Below are 12,965 nucleotides of genomic sequence, written 5' to 3'. Positions count from 1 at the left end.
ACCACAGTGGAAATTATTTTTTAGATCTGCACTTTCTATCACAAATCACTCAACTGTGTGGCTCTATAAATTTGTTACTTAAATATTAAAACTGCAGGATAGGCAAAAATTCTTTTAACTGAAAAGAGAATTAACTCAAATTGAAGTTGATACACATTTGTTGGGAATGCAGTGTTCCTGAAGTTTAAAGGTTTTCAGTTGAAGGGTTTATTTTGGTTCCTCTACAGTAATTATCTTTTCTGGCTGAAATGAAGAACCCTGAGCCCATCTCATCATTCATCTGTGTGGGCTCAAGGAGTGAGGACTCATGACAGGGATAATCAGAAGATTGGATAGAGTCTTCAGCCATTAGTTCACTGAAGTTTGAGCTTGAAATCAAAGCTGTTAAAAGTGTAATTCTGAAACTTTGGGAGGCAGTGCCTGCTTTTCAATTTTTTCAGGCTTTCTTAGTAATGGATTGTAACTTTTTTTAATAAAAGACTTAGTTTAATATTTCAAGCAATTTTGTTTGCTTGTGAAAATGAATTTCTTCCCTAGGGTAACACTAGAGTTTTCACATATATATGAAAAATGAGGCATTTTTCTATGCAGGTAGCCTTAAATCAGCAGTTGTCTCAGCAAAAGTAAAACTGGTGAAAACTGCTTTCATGTCTGCAGAATCTTAATAACACAATTCCTTCAGATTTTCTCTATAACCTCTCTAGGCTATTTCCCTTAAAACTGACCTCAGAATTAACCTCAAAAGCTTTTTCCCACCTTAGGTCTCATCCACATACAGTTTGATAATGATCCTCCTAATTTCTGAAACTAAATTTTACAGATAAAAAGCTTTGGTGGGCAGACCAGAACTTGGCTCAGATTGGCACCTGTAATAAAAAAGATGGAAGAAACCCAACTGTCCTGCGAAACAAAACTGCAGGTGTTGTTCATATGAAAGTGTATGATAAAGCAGCACAGCAAGGTAAATCACATTTGAAGGATGTTTAACCAAATTTTAGAGTGCACAGTATCTTTTCTCATGTGGTTCTCCCAATGTGAAGAAAATAATAACTTGTAATCAGTTAATTCCTTGACTATCTTAGTGAATTTAAATTTTTCTTCATGAAGCTTCAAATTTCTGAGATGTGTTTAGTTTACTGTGTATAATGTCTATTATAAAACTTATTAAAATATCTTCATCTATTACTTAAATATTGTAATGATTAGGCAGTTAGGAGCATGGATTTGTGAGATCACTTTGGACTATGTCTTAAATATACTAAAAATGGCTTGTTCATAACAAGGCTAATATAATATTTGATGAATGAATAGGATATAACCAATGATTTGTTCATGGTCTAGATTAGGATACGCTAATGTCAGTGAGATTTCATCATTAACACAACATAGAATGTTCAGGTTTTTCATATGCTTTTGCTTTAAAATTGGCCGATTCTTCAGAAAACAGAATTATTTATGTTCTGAGGGGAAATGTGGGGTTGAAATTCTGCATGAATATGCAGAAGTGAATGCATGGAAAGGTCTATGAATTGATGAAATATTTTATGCATATCTCAATTTTTCGAATAGGTTATCTGAAAAAAAAAAAGGAAATAATACTAATATATTGACAATAACACTTAGTTTTTAACCAGGGTTGCATTGCTCAAGTTTTGGTTTCTCTTGTCTCTTCTCCTATCATGCCATAGGCAGCAATTCCTGTCAGTTAAACAATGGGGGATGCTCCCAGCTTTGTTTGCCAACATCAGAAACCACCAGAACTTGTGTGTGCACTGTAGGCTACAACCTCCAAAAAAACCGCATGGCCTGCAAAGGTAAAGTGGCTTTCAGCATTTATTTTAACCAGCTTGAGTTCCAGGGGAACATTGCAATAAGTAAATAAACTTACTTTAGTCATTTTTAGTTCAATAACTATACTTAATACGCTTGATTGAAGCAGTAACAGAGAAATGTCTGTTGTGTTTAGGACAGAATTAAATTTAGCTTTTCATTAAATTATTTGAATAAATACATCTCTGTGGTAACTGATTTTTTTTTTTTTAATGTGGACAGAAAAACAGACCAAATGAAACATCATTCATATTCAAGATCATATAACTTATCTTTAAGTTACAGGTTACAAGTATCTGAATGGTTGGGTATCTCATCCTGCTCTTTATATAAAATAAAATCTATTTTTTCCTTATTTTTTTTTCTTTTTTAAGTTGGCAGAAGTCAGAACATAGCTCACAGGCAAAGTCTTACTCTTTGCCTGAATAATGAAAAACAACCTTATGGTCAAGGTGTCTTATAGTTTTATAAATTCAATGTTATTTATAACTATTAATTAGGACTAAGTAATTAATGAGAATTATTGTGTAAGAAGAAGACTACACAGTATAATTTATTCCTACTTAACAGAAATAGGTGCATTTGGAATTTGATTAATCTAACAGAAAAGTAGACACTTAAAATACATCACTAAAACTATGTAATTCTCTCTCTCTGCAAAGGAAATGTGCATAACTGAAGTAAGATGAAACTTGTACCTCAAAAGACAATTTACTTTCATGTTTTCCACAAGTTATTTAAAAGTGTCTCTTGCTGAATATGTTCAGAAATCACAGGTGTGCACTGAAAATATTCTTAAATTTCTCATAATTTGAACCAATTTTTTTCTTAAATTTTAATTTTAATTTCTGCTAATTATCTGATTATAAGGTGGTGTTTGACATGGACTGTGATTCCCTTCTCTTGATAGGACCACATTTGTAATTTAGTTAGAAATGCACTGTAATGACTCACGGATATCTTTTCAAAGAGCTAAAGTTGTCACTCTGGAAAACTGTGGAGCACTTGTGGAAAATGATGTCTGATGTATGTTAGCTCCTCTCATCTTGGTTATTTGGAAAGTTTCCACTTTGCTTTCATTGGCTGCCTTATCTCTCCCTTAGGTATTGAATCATTTCTCATGTACTCTGTTCATGAGGGAATTAGAGGAATTCCTCTTGATCCAAATGATAAAATGGATGCTTTAATGCCTATATCTGGGGCTTCATTTGCTGTGGGCATAGACTTCCATGCAGGTAAATATAATGTTATAATTTGTTGTACGTATGGTTAAAATTGAAAATTCTTCTCATAAATGAAATAACCCTTTGTTCTCAAACCTTCTAAGTTACAGCTGTGTTTAAAGGAATTGGAAATGCATCATGTTAGAGAGTTAAGCTCTACCTTTAATATTTACAGTGCATAGGAAATATTGTGCACATGCCAATTGTTCTGGCAGCAGCAGCTGCTCTCTTTTGGTGGAGTCATTGCTGAGAACTTGAGTGGAAAACTGGTGATTTTAGAGAAAGTGTAAAAAGGCTTGCTCCTGCTATGACACTTTTTCCATGGAATTTTCGTAGTCCTGGGTGGTGCTGTACCTAGAAGTGGCTTTGACAGCAGAGTGGGATGGTTTTCTCCCTGTCCAGCCCAGCTCAGCCATGTTCCTGCAGGGCTTAAGCCAAGTCTGGATGTGTCTCTTCCTTCTGGAAGAAGCTCTGACTGCCTGAAGAGCAGGCATTTCCACCTGGAGTGCACTACATACCTTTCCAATGTATATACAAAAATAGCTTTTAATTTACACAGCCTCACAAACTTCCTATGAAATTAGGAGGTTTCAGCTTTGCACGCATGTGAAAAAAGCTGGGAAAAAAATGCAGACCAGATTCTAAAATTGATTGGATACCTCGCCCAGTGGTGGTTGGATAGCTTCAAACACGTTAGCAAGTTTTGATTAGTTTTTGGAAAATAAATAATCTGTGACCAAGTAGTGACCTGAAAAATATCCTGTCTCTGTATTTTGAACCCATCAGCCTTCCTTCGAGACTCATTTTGTTACCCATCGAGTTTACAAACTGTCAGTCTAGAAATAAAATCTTAAGTTACCTATGTTATATAAATACAGACATTACCTTCTTGCAACATACAATTATTTTGTCATACTCTGCTGTTTTTTATTTTGACATAAATTCTGCCTGGGAATTCAGCATTAAGAGATCCTAATTTTTAAATTGTATGTTAATAGCCTTGGTATTGAAATCAGACCTATTTATGTTGATTTTGTTAGACTACTTCATCACACAAATATCACTAAACATTTTTTATCAGGTTGAAAGTTAAATTCATTAGATCCTCACTTTTTTTGATCTGCTTCTTCAGTGATGCTCTTGCATCTTTGCCTAGCAAAATTTCAGGCTCTCTCAACATTTTACAGCACCCTCATAATTGCATATTTTGCTTTCAAACCAGTAGCAGCTGATGTTCAGAGCTTTCCTCACATCATGGGTATAGTTCAGTTATAGTCTCCAGAGACATAAAAATCACTTAAAAGCGAGTGCCTTTGAGCACACAGCTGAGATGGGAAAGACTCTGTAACAGAGATTTAATCTGTTCCTGGAAAGAACACATTAAAGAGAAAGAGAGAAAAAGAGAGAAAGAAAAAGAGAGAAAAATAAAAAGAAAGAAAAAGAGAGAAGTGATCACACATATTCATCACAGAGACTACTAAGGCAATGCAATCAGGTTTTCTAGAGATTTTTTTTTTTAATTTAAATTATGGAAAACTTTACAAAATTCTTACATCTAACACTGAAGACTAAAATTTGGCCTTTTCAATTTAAAGTAACAATATTTTATTGACTTTTATTGGTTTTATTGGCTATTTTGTATCTCATGTTTTTTTGGTTTGAGAATTTTTTTATCATAGTCGTAAGATATGCTAGCTTTAGAGAAGTTTATGTGGATTTAGCTAATAAGTATCAAATTAATATTTTGGAAGAATGAGATTTTTGACTTTTTGGAAAAATGAAATTTGAGGCTGGATGAAATTAAGTGAGATTCTCCAACTTGGCTTGATGAAGTCACAGCTCAGGGAACATGACTAGAATTGGCAGTGACAAATGCATTGCAAAGATAAATGTAAATGGTGTGCACTCTATCACAAGGGGATATAGTGTTATAAAAAGGTTTCAACTACATTTCAGCTTCAAAAACATCTGTTTTTCTCATTTTGGTACCTTACATTCAATTGTATAAATTCATTTCTAAACCCTACATATATCAAATATGACTCAGAAAGCAAGTGGAGGTAGTTTCAGATTTCATATTGGTTTTTTGTTTTCCATTTAGTGAGTGGTGCTTTCATTTCAGTCTTAATTGAGAAGGATTCCCAGATTTTGCTGTTATCTCAGTAACTTAGGTATGCGAAGTATATAAAATGTATTTACATATGCTAGTAGAATAGCATATCACAATTAAAAGTCTAATGACAATTTTTGCGGAGATGAGCACTCTAGAAGATGCATACAACTTTTTTCTCCCTGTGTTTTGATACTTCTAACTAAATTCTAATTAGCAAATAAGTAGCAAAATGCATGGCTCTCATATTTGTTTTGAGTACTTGAAGTCAGAATTGTCATTTGTTTAATTGGTGGTGGGGTAAGATTCTTGAGCATACCAATATTGTTTGGTCACAAATAACTACCTTATTTTATAAATAAATCTATCAATCTACACAAATATTCACACACACATACATATATATATAGACACATGTATATATATGTAGGTATGAAATATATATATCTATTTATATAGGTAACATTTTTATGCTGTATATGGAAATATAGATTCTATAAATACACACAATATTATGGAATTAAAAACAGATGTACAAAGTATGAAAAAATAATGAAGGAAGAAACATTATTTAATATCTCTCTGCAAAACATCTCACTCAGGTGGTCATCAGCTCATTACTTTGCAAGCAGGATGTTGGTTGCAGCTTATTTACAGAACCCTATCATTGAAAATAGAGACAATTCTGCTCAAGGGACGTTCTCACTTTGTTTGCCCCACCTCTTGAGGTTATTTTGTGCCACAGAGGGAAGTTTGTGTCTGTGCTTGGGCCACTTCAAATTCTCCATCTGTTTTTTTGAGTTTAAATGGTCAAGTTGTCTCTTTTTTCCACTTTATGGACAATCACTGCAGCAGAAAGGCTGGAAAGACAGCTGAGATGTCTTGAAACACCAAACAAAAAGACTAATAGTGGAAGCTTGTAAGGATATTTAAAATAAAAACTGACTTGTGGATGGAATATTTTTTTATTCTTTTGTCAGCATATCACTCTCAAATGTCATTTTTTATTTCCCGAGTTATTTTTTTTCTTTCACTGTTAAAATTCAATGTGGCTGATTACTGAAGGAAAAGACTGTATAAGCAGTTTTACACTGTAGCTTTTCAGACTCCTAAATGTTTTGGAATGGTGACAAACAAAATAGTATGTTTTTGAGGCATTTATTCCATTAGGGAAAACATAATTTATTGTGATTTTTAACAGAGGTAGTAGCTTCCTGTCATAGCCCTATTGTGCTATATGTATATGCTAAACAACCTAGAATTCTGATAGAATTATTTTAAACAAAATTGAAGAAAAGGCAAAGGAATGAGGAATTAAAGCTGATAATTTTGATGCTTAATACATGTTAAAGCAATAAGTGGCAATATTTACAGTTGCTAATGCAGAAACTCGGACTGAAGTGAATTAACCTGAGAGTCATTGGCACGTGTTTTATAGGAAATGATACAATCTATTGGACAGACATGGGTTTCAACAAGATCAGCAGAGCTAAGCGAGACCAAACCTGGAAAGAAGACATTGTCACAAATGGTCTGGGGCGAGTTGAAGGCATTGCAGTGGACTGGATAGCAGGTGGGTCAGAGCCTGCTCCAGGATGGGTCTGCATGGGGAATAAATCATACAGGACTCCATTTTCTTCATGGTAGAAAAAGGCCTCTTCATTCACATAACTCCTTTCTATACAGTTTTACAGACCTCGTGTGGGACTCCAATTGGTTAGTAGTTTTCTTGCCAGTTACTTTTATTGGTTAATAACAAGTCGTTATTCTGTATTGAGTGGTCACTCAAACTCTCAGTGTATGCCTGCAGGGAAATTGTTTGTGAAAGACAGTTTCCATTTTTCTATCTAGGGGTGCAAAAACAGTTTGTACAGGTGCAAGCTGTTTTTTACCCAGGAATAGATTGTTATACTAACAAATTGTTCATAACAGAATTGCTTTCACATGGGAACTTGCAAAATGCTAGCTTTCACAAGGCCAGCCACTGACTCCAGGAGAGCAGGCTTGATTTTATGAAGCCTTTCTCTGATTTTTCTACCTTACTGCAACACGTGTCATCATTTCTTAGAGTACAGGCTTGCCTCTTCAGTCCAAGGTTAAATAACTTTGATTCCTTTCAGCTCTAATTTCTAGTATTGTAAATGTCTGGAAATTACATATAATACAATACAATATAATACAGTAATATATATATATATAGGATGGTACTTCATAGATGAACAGTTTCAATACCGGTTTATGCTATAAAAAGGCTGCCTAGGACTATAAATGACAAATATAACACCTATGCAAATGAAAATATAGCAGTTAGTTTCTGGTTCTGACTGAAACACTTTTCAAGTAGCCTCTCCTTCCTGCAGTGACTTCAGGGTATTTTTTCCAGGTAACATATACTGGACAGACCATGGCTTCAACCTGATCGAGGTGGCGCGGCTGAACGGCTCGTTCCGCTACGTGGTGATCTCCCAGGGGCTGGACCAGCCACGCTCTATCGCGGTACACCCAGAGAAAGGGTAACATGTTATTCCTAATGTACACAGAGCTTTTGCCTTGCTCTCTGTATTCATAACGTTCTGTAAGTTCTCTGCAAAACCGTTTTTGTTTTCTAAGGAAACCGTTTCACCTGAAGTTTAGGCGTTGCTTGGAAGCATGCCTCAATCTGAAATGCCCAGCAAATCCAAGGAAGCCACATCAGCTGATGAGGGACTTCATGATGAAATCACAGAGCAGTGTAATCCTTGGTAGTTAGAAACTCCAGGATCGTGTAACATCCCTGTGCAACAACCAGGGAGAGTGGCCAGGGTAGCTGAAAGTCACGTGAGATTAAGGTTGTTGATTGGAGAGTAACAGCTGGCAAGAGTGACATCTGTGTTCACCCAGATGATTTTTGAGGGCAAGGACTACCCTGCAGCATTGACAGAAATAGGGATTGTACCATCCATCCCCTTCCACCTCCAGAATTCCTTGTAGAATCCCCTTCCCTGGAGTTGTTCCAGGCCAGGCTGGACGAGGCTCTGAGTAACCTGGCCTGGGGAAGGTGTCCCTGCCCATGGCATGGGGGTTGTTCAGGATACTTAAGGAGAATTAGAGGAGCACAGACTACTGTTTTACATGTCTGGTAGAATAGTGTATTTTCTACAAAGGAAGGAAATCCTAATTTGTTTTATTATATTGTGATAACTTGAGAAGTCTCTGCTCAGTTACTGCAGGAGAAGCACAGCGTTTTGCTAGGAAAGTACAGGGCTGCTTTTCTGTGCAAAGATTAAGGTCTTTTTGCCCTTTGCATTATTGTTAAATCTCTTCCCCTTTCTGAGGTAAAACTTTCAAAGGTGTTCTTCCCTCCCCTTGCCCTGACTTCGCATTCTGCATTTGTCTGGAAGCTGGAGTTGACAGCTGTAAGAATAGAGAAGAAAATAGCAGTTATTAGAGCTCGTTGAATCTGCCAGTTATGCCAAGATGGGAAGCAGGCAGCATTCAGCTGGTTGGTGACATTATTTATTGTCACTGAGGAAAAAGTGAGGAACATGTAGCCCTACAAAAGGTTGTCTTTGTCTCCCATCAGGTATATTTATTCATATAATATTTTTGGCAGCTGTTTATGATTTTCTTTGGAGGATTTTAGATTCATTTAATCTGCTAATTATAGGCTGATTTAAGGAATGTTTGAGTATATAATGTCTGCTTTCCTTTGTTCAACATTTAGTTCATATCCTATATTAAGGAAGAAAGTCTCAAATAACTCTCTGACCTCTGACCAGATGCTTGAAAGCAATTTCAGTTCTGTTTAGAGGTGCTGTTAATGATCGGGATAAAATTGCATTAAACTTATGTAGTGATTGTTAAAATTCAGCTGATTAATACTGCCTATTTTGGCATTCCATTTTTAATTTAACTCATGTTGCAGTTCTGTTTCCTAATCTGCATGTATTGTATCATTGGTATAAATGGTATTATTTGTTATATCAAGAGCTATAAGAACAGATTCATTTTTCCTGAAGCCAGGAAGCTCTACAACGAGAGCCAAAGTGGGTTGCTTCAGAAGCTGAACCTGATGAGGAAATTATAGGATTCATATTTTTTTCACCCTTATCACATTATTATCCCTCATTATTTGACATTTCTGTAGTCATCTAGTCAAATACAGCTGCTTAACCACAGACTGGTGTAAAGATGTCACCAGACACAGGGGAGAACTGTTCAGTAGTGCCCAGAAGATTTTGTAGTCTTTAAGGTTACTGTTCATAAAGGAAGTGCTCTGTGTAGATTTTTTGGCCTCATTTTGTTATACCTGAAGCAACAGCCCGAGAAGTTTATCAAGATAGAAGTTTGACAAAGCATCTTGTCCCAAATTGATGATGCAACTGTGGCAGTGAATATACAGAAACATGAGATTAGATAAGATTCAGATTTTTCCCATGAAGCATTTGGCAGAATTTGAAAAATATTTTCTTCTCAAATAAAGTCCCATTTCTCTACCATTTCTTGTAGTGTTTCTCACTACTTCATATCTAAAACATTTTTAAATTAGGTATTCCTTGTATTATCCCAGCATTTGTTAGCAATTAGATGCAAGAGCCTCTGTTCTAGAATTTATTTTTTTAACTTTTTTTTTTTTTTTCCCCCAAGCAAAAAGCTGAATTCTTTAAGGAATAGAATTGCATATGGACTCATGGAATACAGTTTTAAGAATTTCTTCATGTATATCATTTGTAAGCAATATCTTAACAAAGTGTCCAATTAACAAGTATTACGATATGTTTAACTTCTTAAGATTATTTAGAGACACGAGCGCCATATTTTTTCTTGGTATCCATTTAATGGTAATAGTGCATTTTGTTTGCAATTTTAATTGGTGATTTCTACAACCTTCTAGGTATTTATTTTGGACAGAGTGGGGACAGAGCCCTTGCATAGGCAGAGCACACTTGGATGGCTCTGAGAAGGTCGTCCTTGTGAGCCTGGGGATTGCATGGCCTAATGGGATTTCCATCGATTATGAGGTTGGTTCCTCTGTCTTCCAGCATACCTTAAAACATGCAGTATTTGTTATGTTTCATTAAAGCCAACTGGTGTTCCACCTTGATGTAATCTTAATAACTCTTAATTAAATGCTTGGACAAGCCTGTTGACGTTTCCTTTGAAATTAATCTTTAGGAAAATAAATTGTATTGGTGTGATGCTCGTACCGACAAGATAGAAAGAATTGACCTTGAGAGTGGAGGGAGTCGGGAGATTGTGCTGTCAGGGAGCAATGTGGATATGTTTTCAGTTGCTGTGTTCGGAGCTTACATCTACTGGTCTGACAGGTAATTTATTTTTCATAAGTATTTTAAATCTCAAAACGTTGTTTCGGTGCCAGGTGCCTCACCTTTGTAGGATTAGCCGTTCCTTAGCAAGGTCGCAGGCGGGATCGCGGAATCCCGCGCAGTTTCCAAGGAGAGGGAGTTCTGAAAGATGAAAAGTGCCTCAGTGGCGTAGATAAGAACAGGCTTCTCCATCCCCTGTTAAGTGAACTCTCCACTGCTCTTCAGTCATTTGTTTGGTGTGAATTAGTTGAGGATTGTTGATGAGACATCTTCAACTTTTTTGGCAGAGCACATGCAAATGGCTCTATTAGAAGAGGCCACAAGAATGAGGCCACGGATGCTGTGACCATGAGGACTGGCCTTGGAATAAACCTGAAGGAAGTGAAAGTCTTTAATAGAGCACGAGAGAAAGGTTGGCTGTTCTTAAGGATGCTATTGATTGTTTTAATATCACCTGCTACTTTTTCTGTATATTAAAGCATACCAAAAATTAAGTAATAAATGATTTTGTCACCACTTTTTACTCTTGAAATATTTTTTTTTAAACTAAAATTAATGTACTAAAGAAAATATATAGTACAAACCCTACTAAAATTCTTCAGAATGTTTCAAAGAGAAAACCTAAAACCAAAACACTTCCTATCACTCCAGGTTTGATGGTTTTTGTTTTGTTTTTCTTAAAAGAGAGTCTTAGCATTAAGAGACTTTGAACTCTTAGGATTGAGAGACCTTGACCTGTGCTTTACAGAACAGTAATTTCAGGAGTTTCAGATTTCTATTGGAAAGCAAACCAGAATTTTTTCATATTAGAAATTCCCATCCTCTGTGTCTCAATATTTTTTTGCTGACATTACTTGGGTTTGAGTCTTGCTTTTTTTTTTTTTTTTTTTTTTTTTGTTCCTTCTGAAGAAAGAGACCTTGTAAATAATCAGATTTCCTTTATATTCAATTAGTTTAGCAAACTCAAGAGACAAAAGTTATTATAAACTCGCTGTGATTTATGGTACTGATAGTTAAACTTTATTCTCCACTACTTGACTAAGAATAATCTTGCTATTTAACTGTCTTTTTACTTCTAAAATTCTGGTTTTCACAAGACCTTGAAAAACTTGCTTTACTGAGGAAAATTGGTTAGATATCTACCAAAAATGATGATGATTTCCTCAGAAAAAAACTGCTACCAGGTAATCCAGACAAAATTTTCTAGAAATTTACTCAAAAAGAGTGGAAAAAAATAATGTTAAGATGATTATATATAAAGTTTTTAATACAAATATATTTCTAATGTTGGTAGAACTCAAAATTTTCTTTAATCGCAGCATTATATATCCAAGGATTATGTTTCTTCTACATCAATCTCTCCAAATAACTGCCTTAAATATGACGTTAAATAAATCTGCATTTTGAAAGGAAACATATTTATGAATTAATAAAACTCTTTAAAAATTAATTATTTTTGAGAAAAAATAATTTGCAAACATATATGCATAATAATCTTACTAATAATTTCTGCATGCAATTTCAGAGCATCATATTTTGTGGATAAAAATAAGTGCACACCAAAATCCATTTCTTTTAACTAGGCTAGAAACTGTTAATGTCTGCTGGCTTGGAAGGGCTTTATATTATAGAATGAGGAGAATAGAACAGTGGGATAAAACAATGCTTCTTTATGTGTAATTTTGATTGATGGATTTATAGACTTGATCACATAAGGAACAGGAGAAATGGTTACTGAGGCTAAAAATCTACTGATGTTAGTTTTAAAAACATACCTGAATGATTTTTTAATACATTTTTCAAATTTTACTAGGGTACAAATGGTTAATGTCATTGGGAGGGGATGTCAGTGAGCCAGAAGGACAAAAGGGAAAAAACAGGTGAAAAATGTTTTTGGAATGTTTTTCTCTCTCACACTATTATATATATATATATATATTTTTAAGTTTATTGGACTAGAAGTAGTTAAGTGTTTAAAAAACCCAGTGTAATTAGTTTCCTGAATTTTGCTATTAAAACAACCCTCAAACAAAAAAATCAACCAAACAAAAAAACCCAAACACCCTGATGAGCTGTGCTGATTGTGATTGATGCTTTTTTTTCAAACACCTGTTTTACCCTTTCTGATGAATCCGTCCTGCAGTGGGACTTGCAAAGATTCCCACCCTTCAGTGCAATTTTACAGGTGTGCAAGGACATGCCCTGACTACCCTGGCTTCAGAACTGGCCATTTTTAAAGATGCTTACAGCTGACAAACCATGGAAGCATTGAAGTTTTCCAAGAGATTTCAGAAGCTTGAGGATCTGTTTCATATATTTTCTTTTTTTCTTCTCAACCTCTCATCCTTCCAAACAGATATTAACTTTTCTAGCCTAATAAAATTTTTAAAGTACCTTTTAAGAAAACGGAATGTAAAAATGTGTATTGCTGAATCTCCACATGTTTTACATAACTCCAGAGGACTAGCTCATGGAATTTTTCCTAGGAGAACAAAA

General features: G+C 35.1%; 1 protein-coding gene across 1 annotated transcript in view; it reads left to right on the top strand.

The window, feature by feature from the left end:
• Window positions 1-12,965, top strand: part of LRP1B (LDL receptor related protein 1B) — a 634,437-nt gene that overhangs the window by 478,278 nt on the left and 143,194 nt on the right. The window contains exons 33-40 of the mRNA XM_053982292.1: window positions 821-961; window positions 1,689-1,814; window positions 2,934-3,065; window positions 6,602-6,736; window positions 7,547-7,676; window positions 10,037-10,163; window positions 10,318-10,469; window positions 10,757-10,881. Of these exons, the coding sequence (XP_053838267.1) occupies window positions 821-961; window positions 1,689-1,814; window positions 2,934-3,065; window positions 6,602-6,736; window positions 7,547-7,676; window positions 10,037-10,163; window positions 10,318-10,469; window positions 10,757-10,881 (1,068 nt within the window). The remainder of the gene's footprint in view (window positions 1-820; window positions 962-1,688; window positions 1,815-2,933; window positions 3,066-6,601; window positions 6,737-7,546; window positions 7,677-10,036; window positions 10,164-10,317; window positions 10,470-10,756; window positions 10,882-12,965) is intronic.

Source organism: Vidua macroura, chromosome 7, assembly GCF_024509145.1.
Source record: "Vidua macroura isolate BioBank_ID:100142 chromosome 7, ASM2450914v1, whole genome shotgun sequence".
NCBI classification, from domain to species: Eukaryota; Metazoa; Chordata; class Aves; order Passeriformes; family Viduidae; genus Vidua; species Vidua macroura.
Note: the sequence above shows the minus strand (reverse complement) of the source record. Positions and strands in the feature narration are given on the sequence as shown.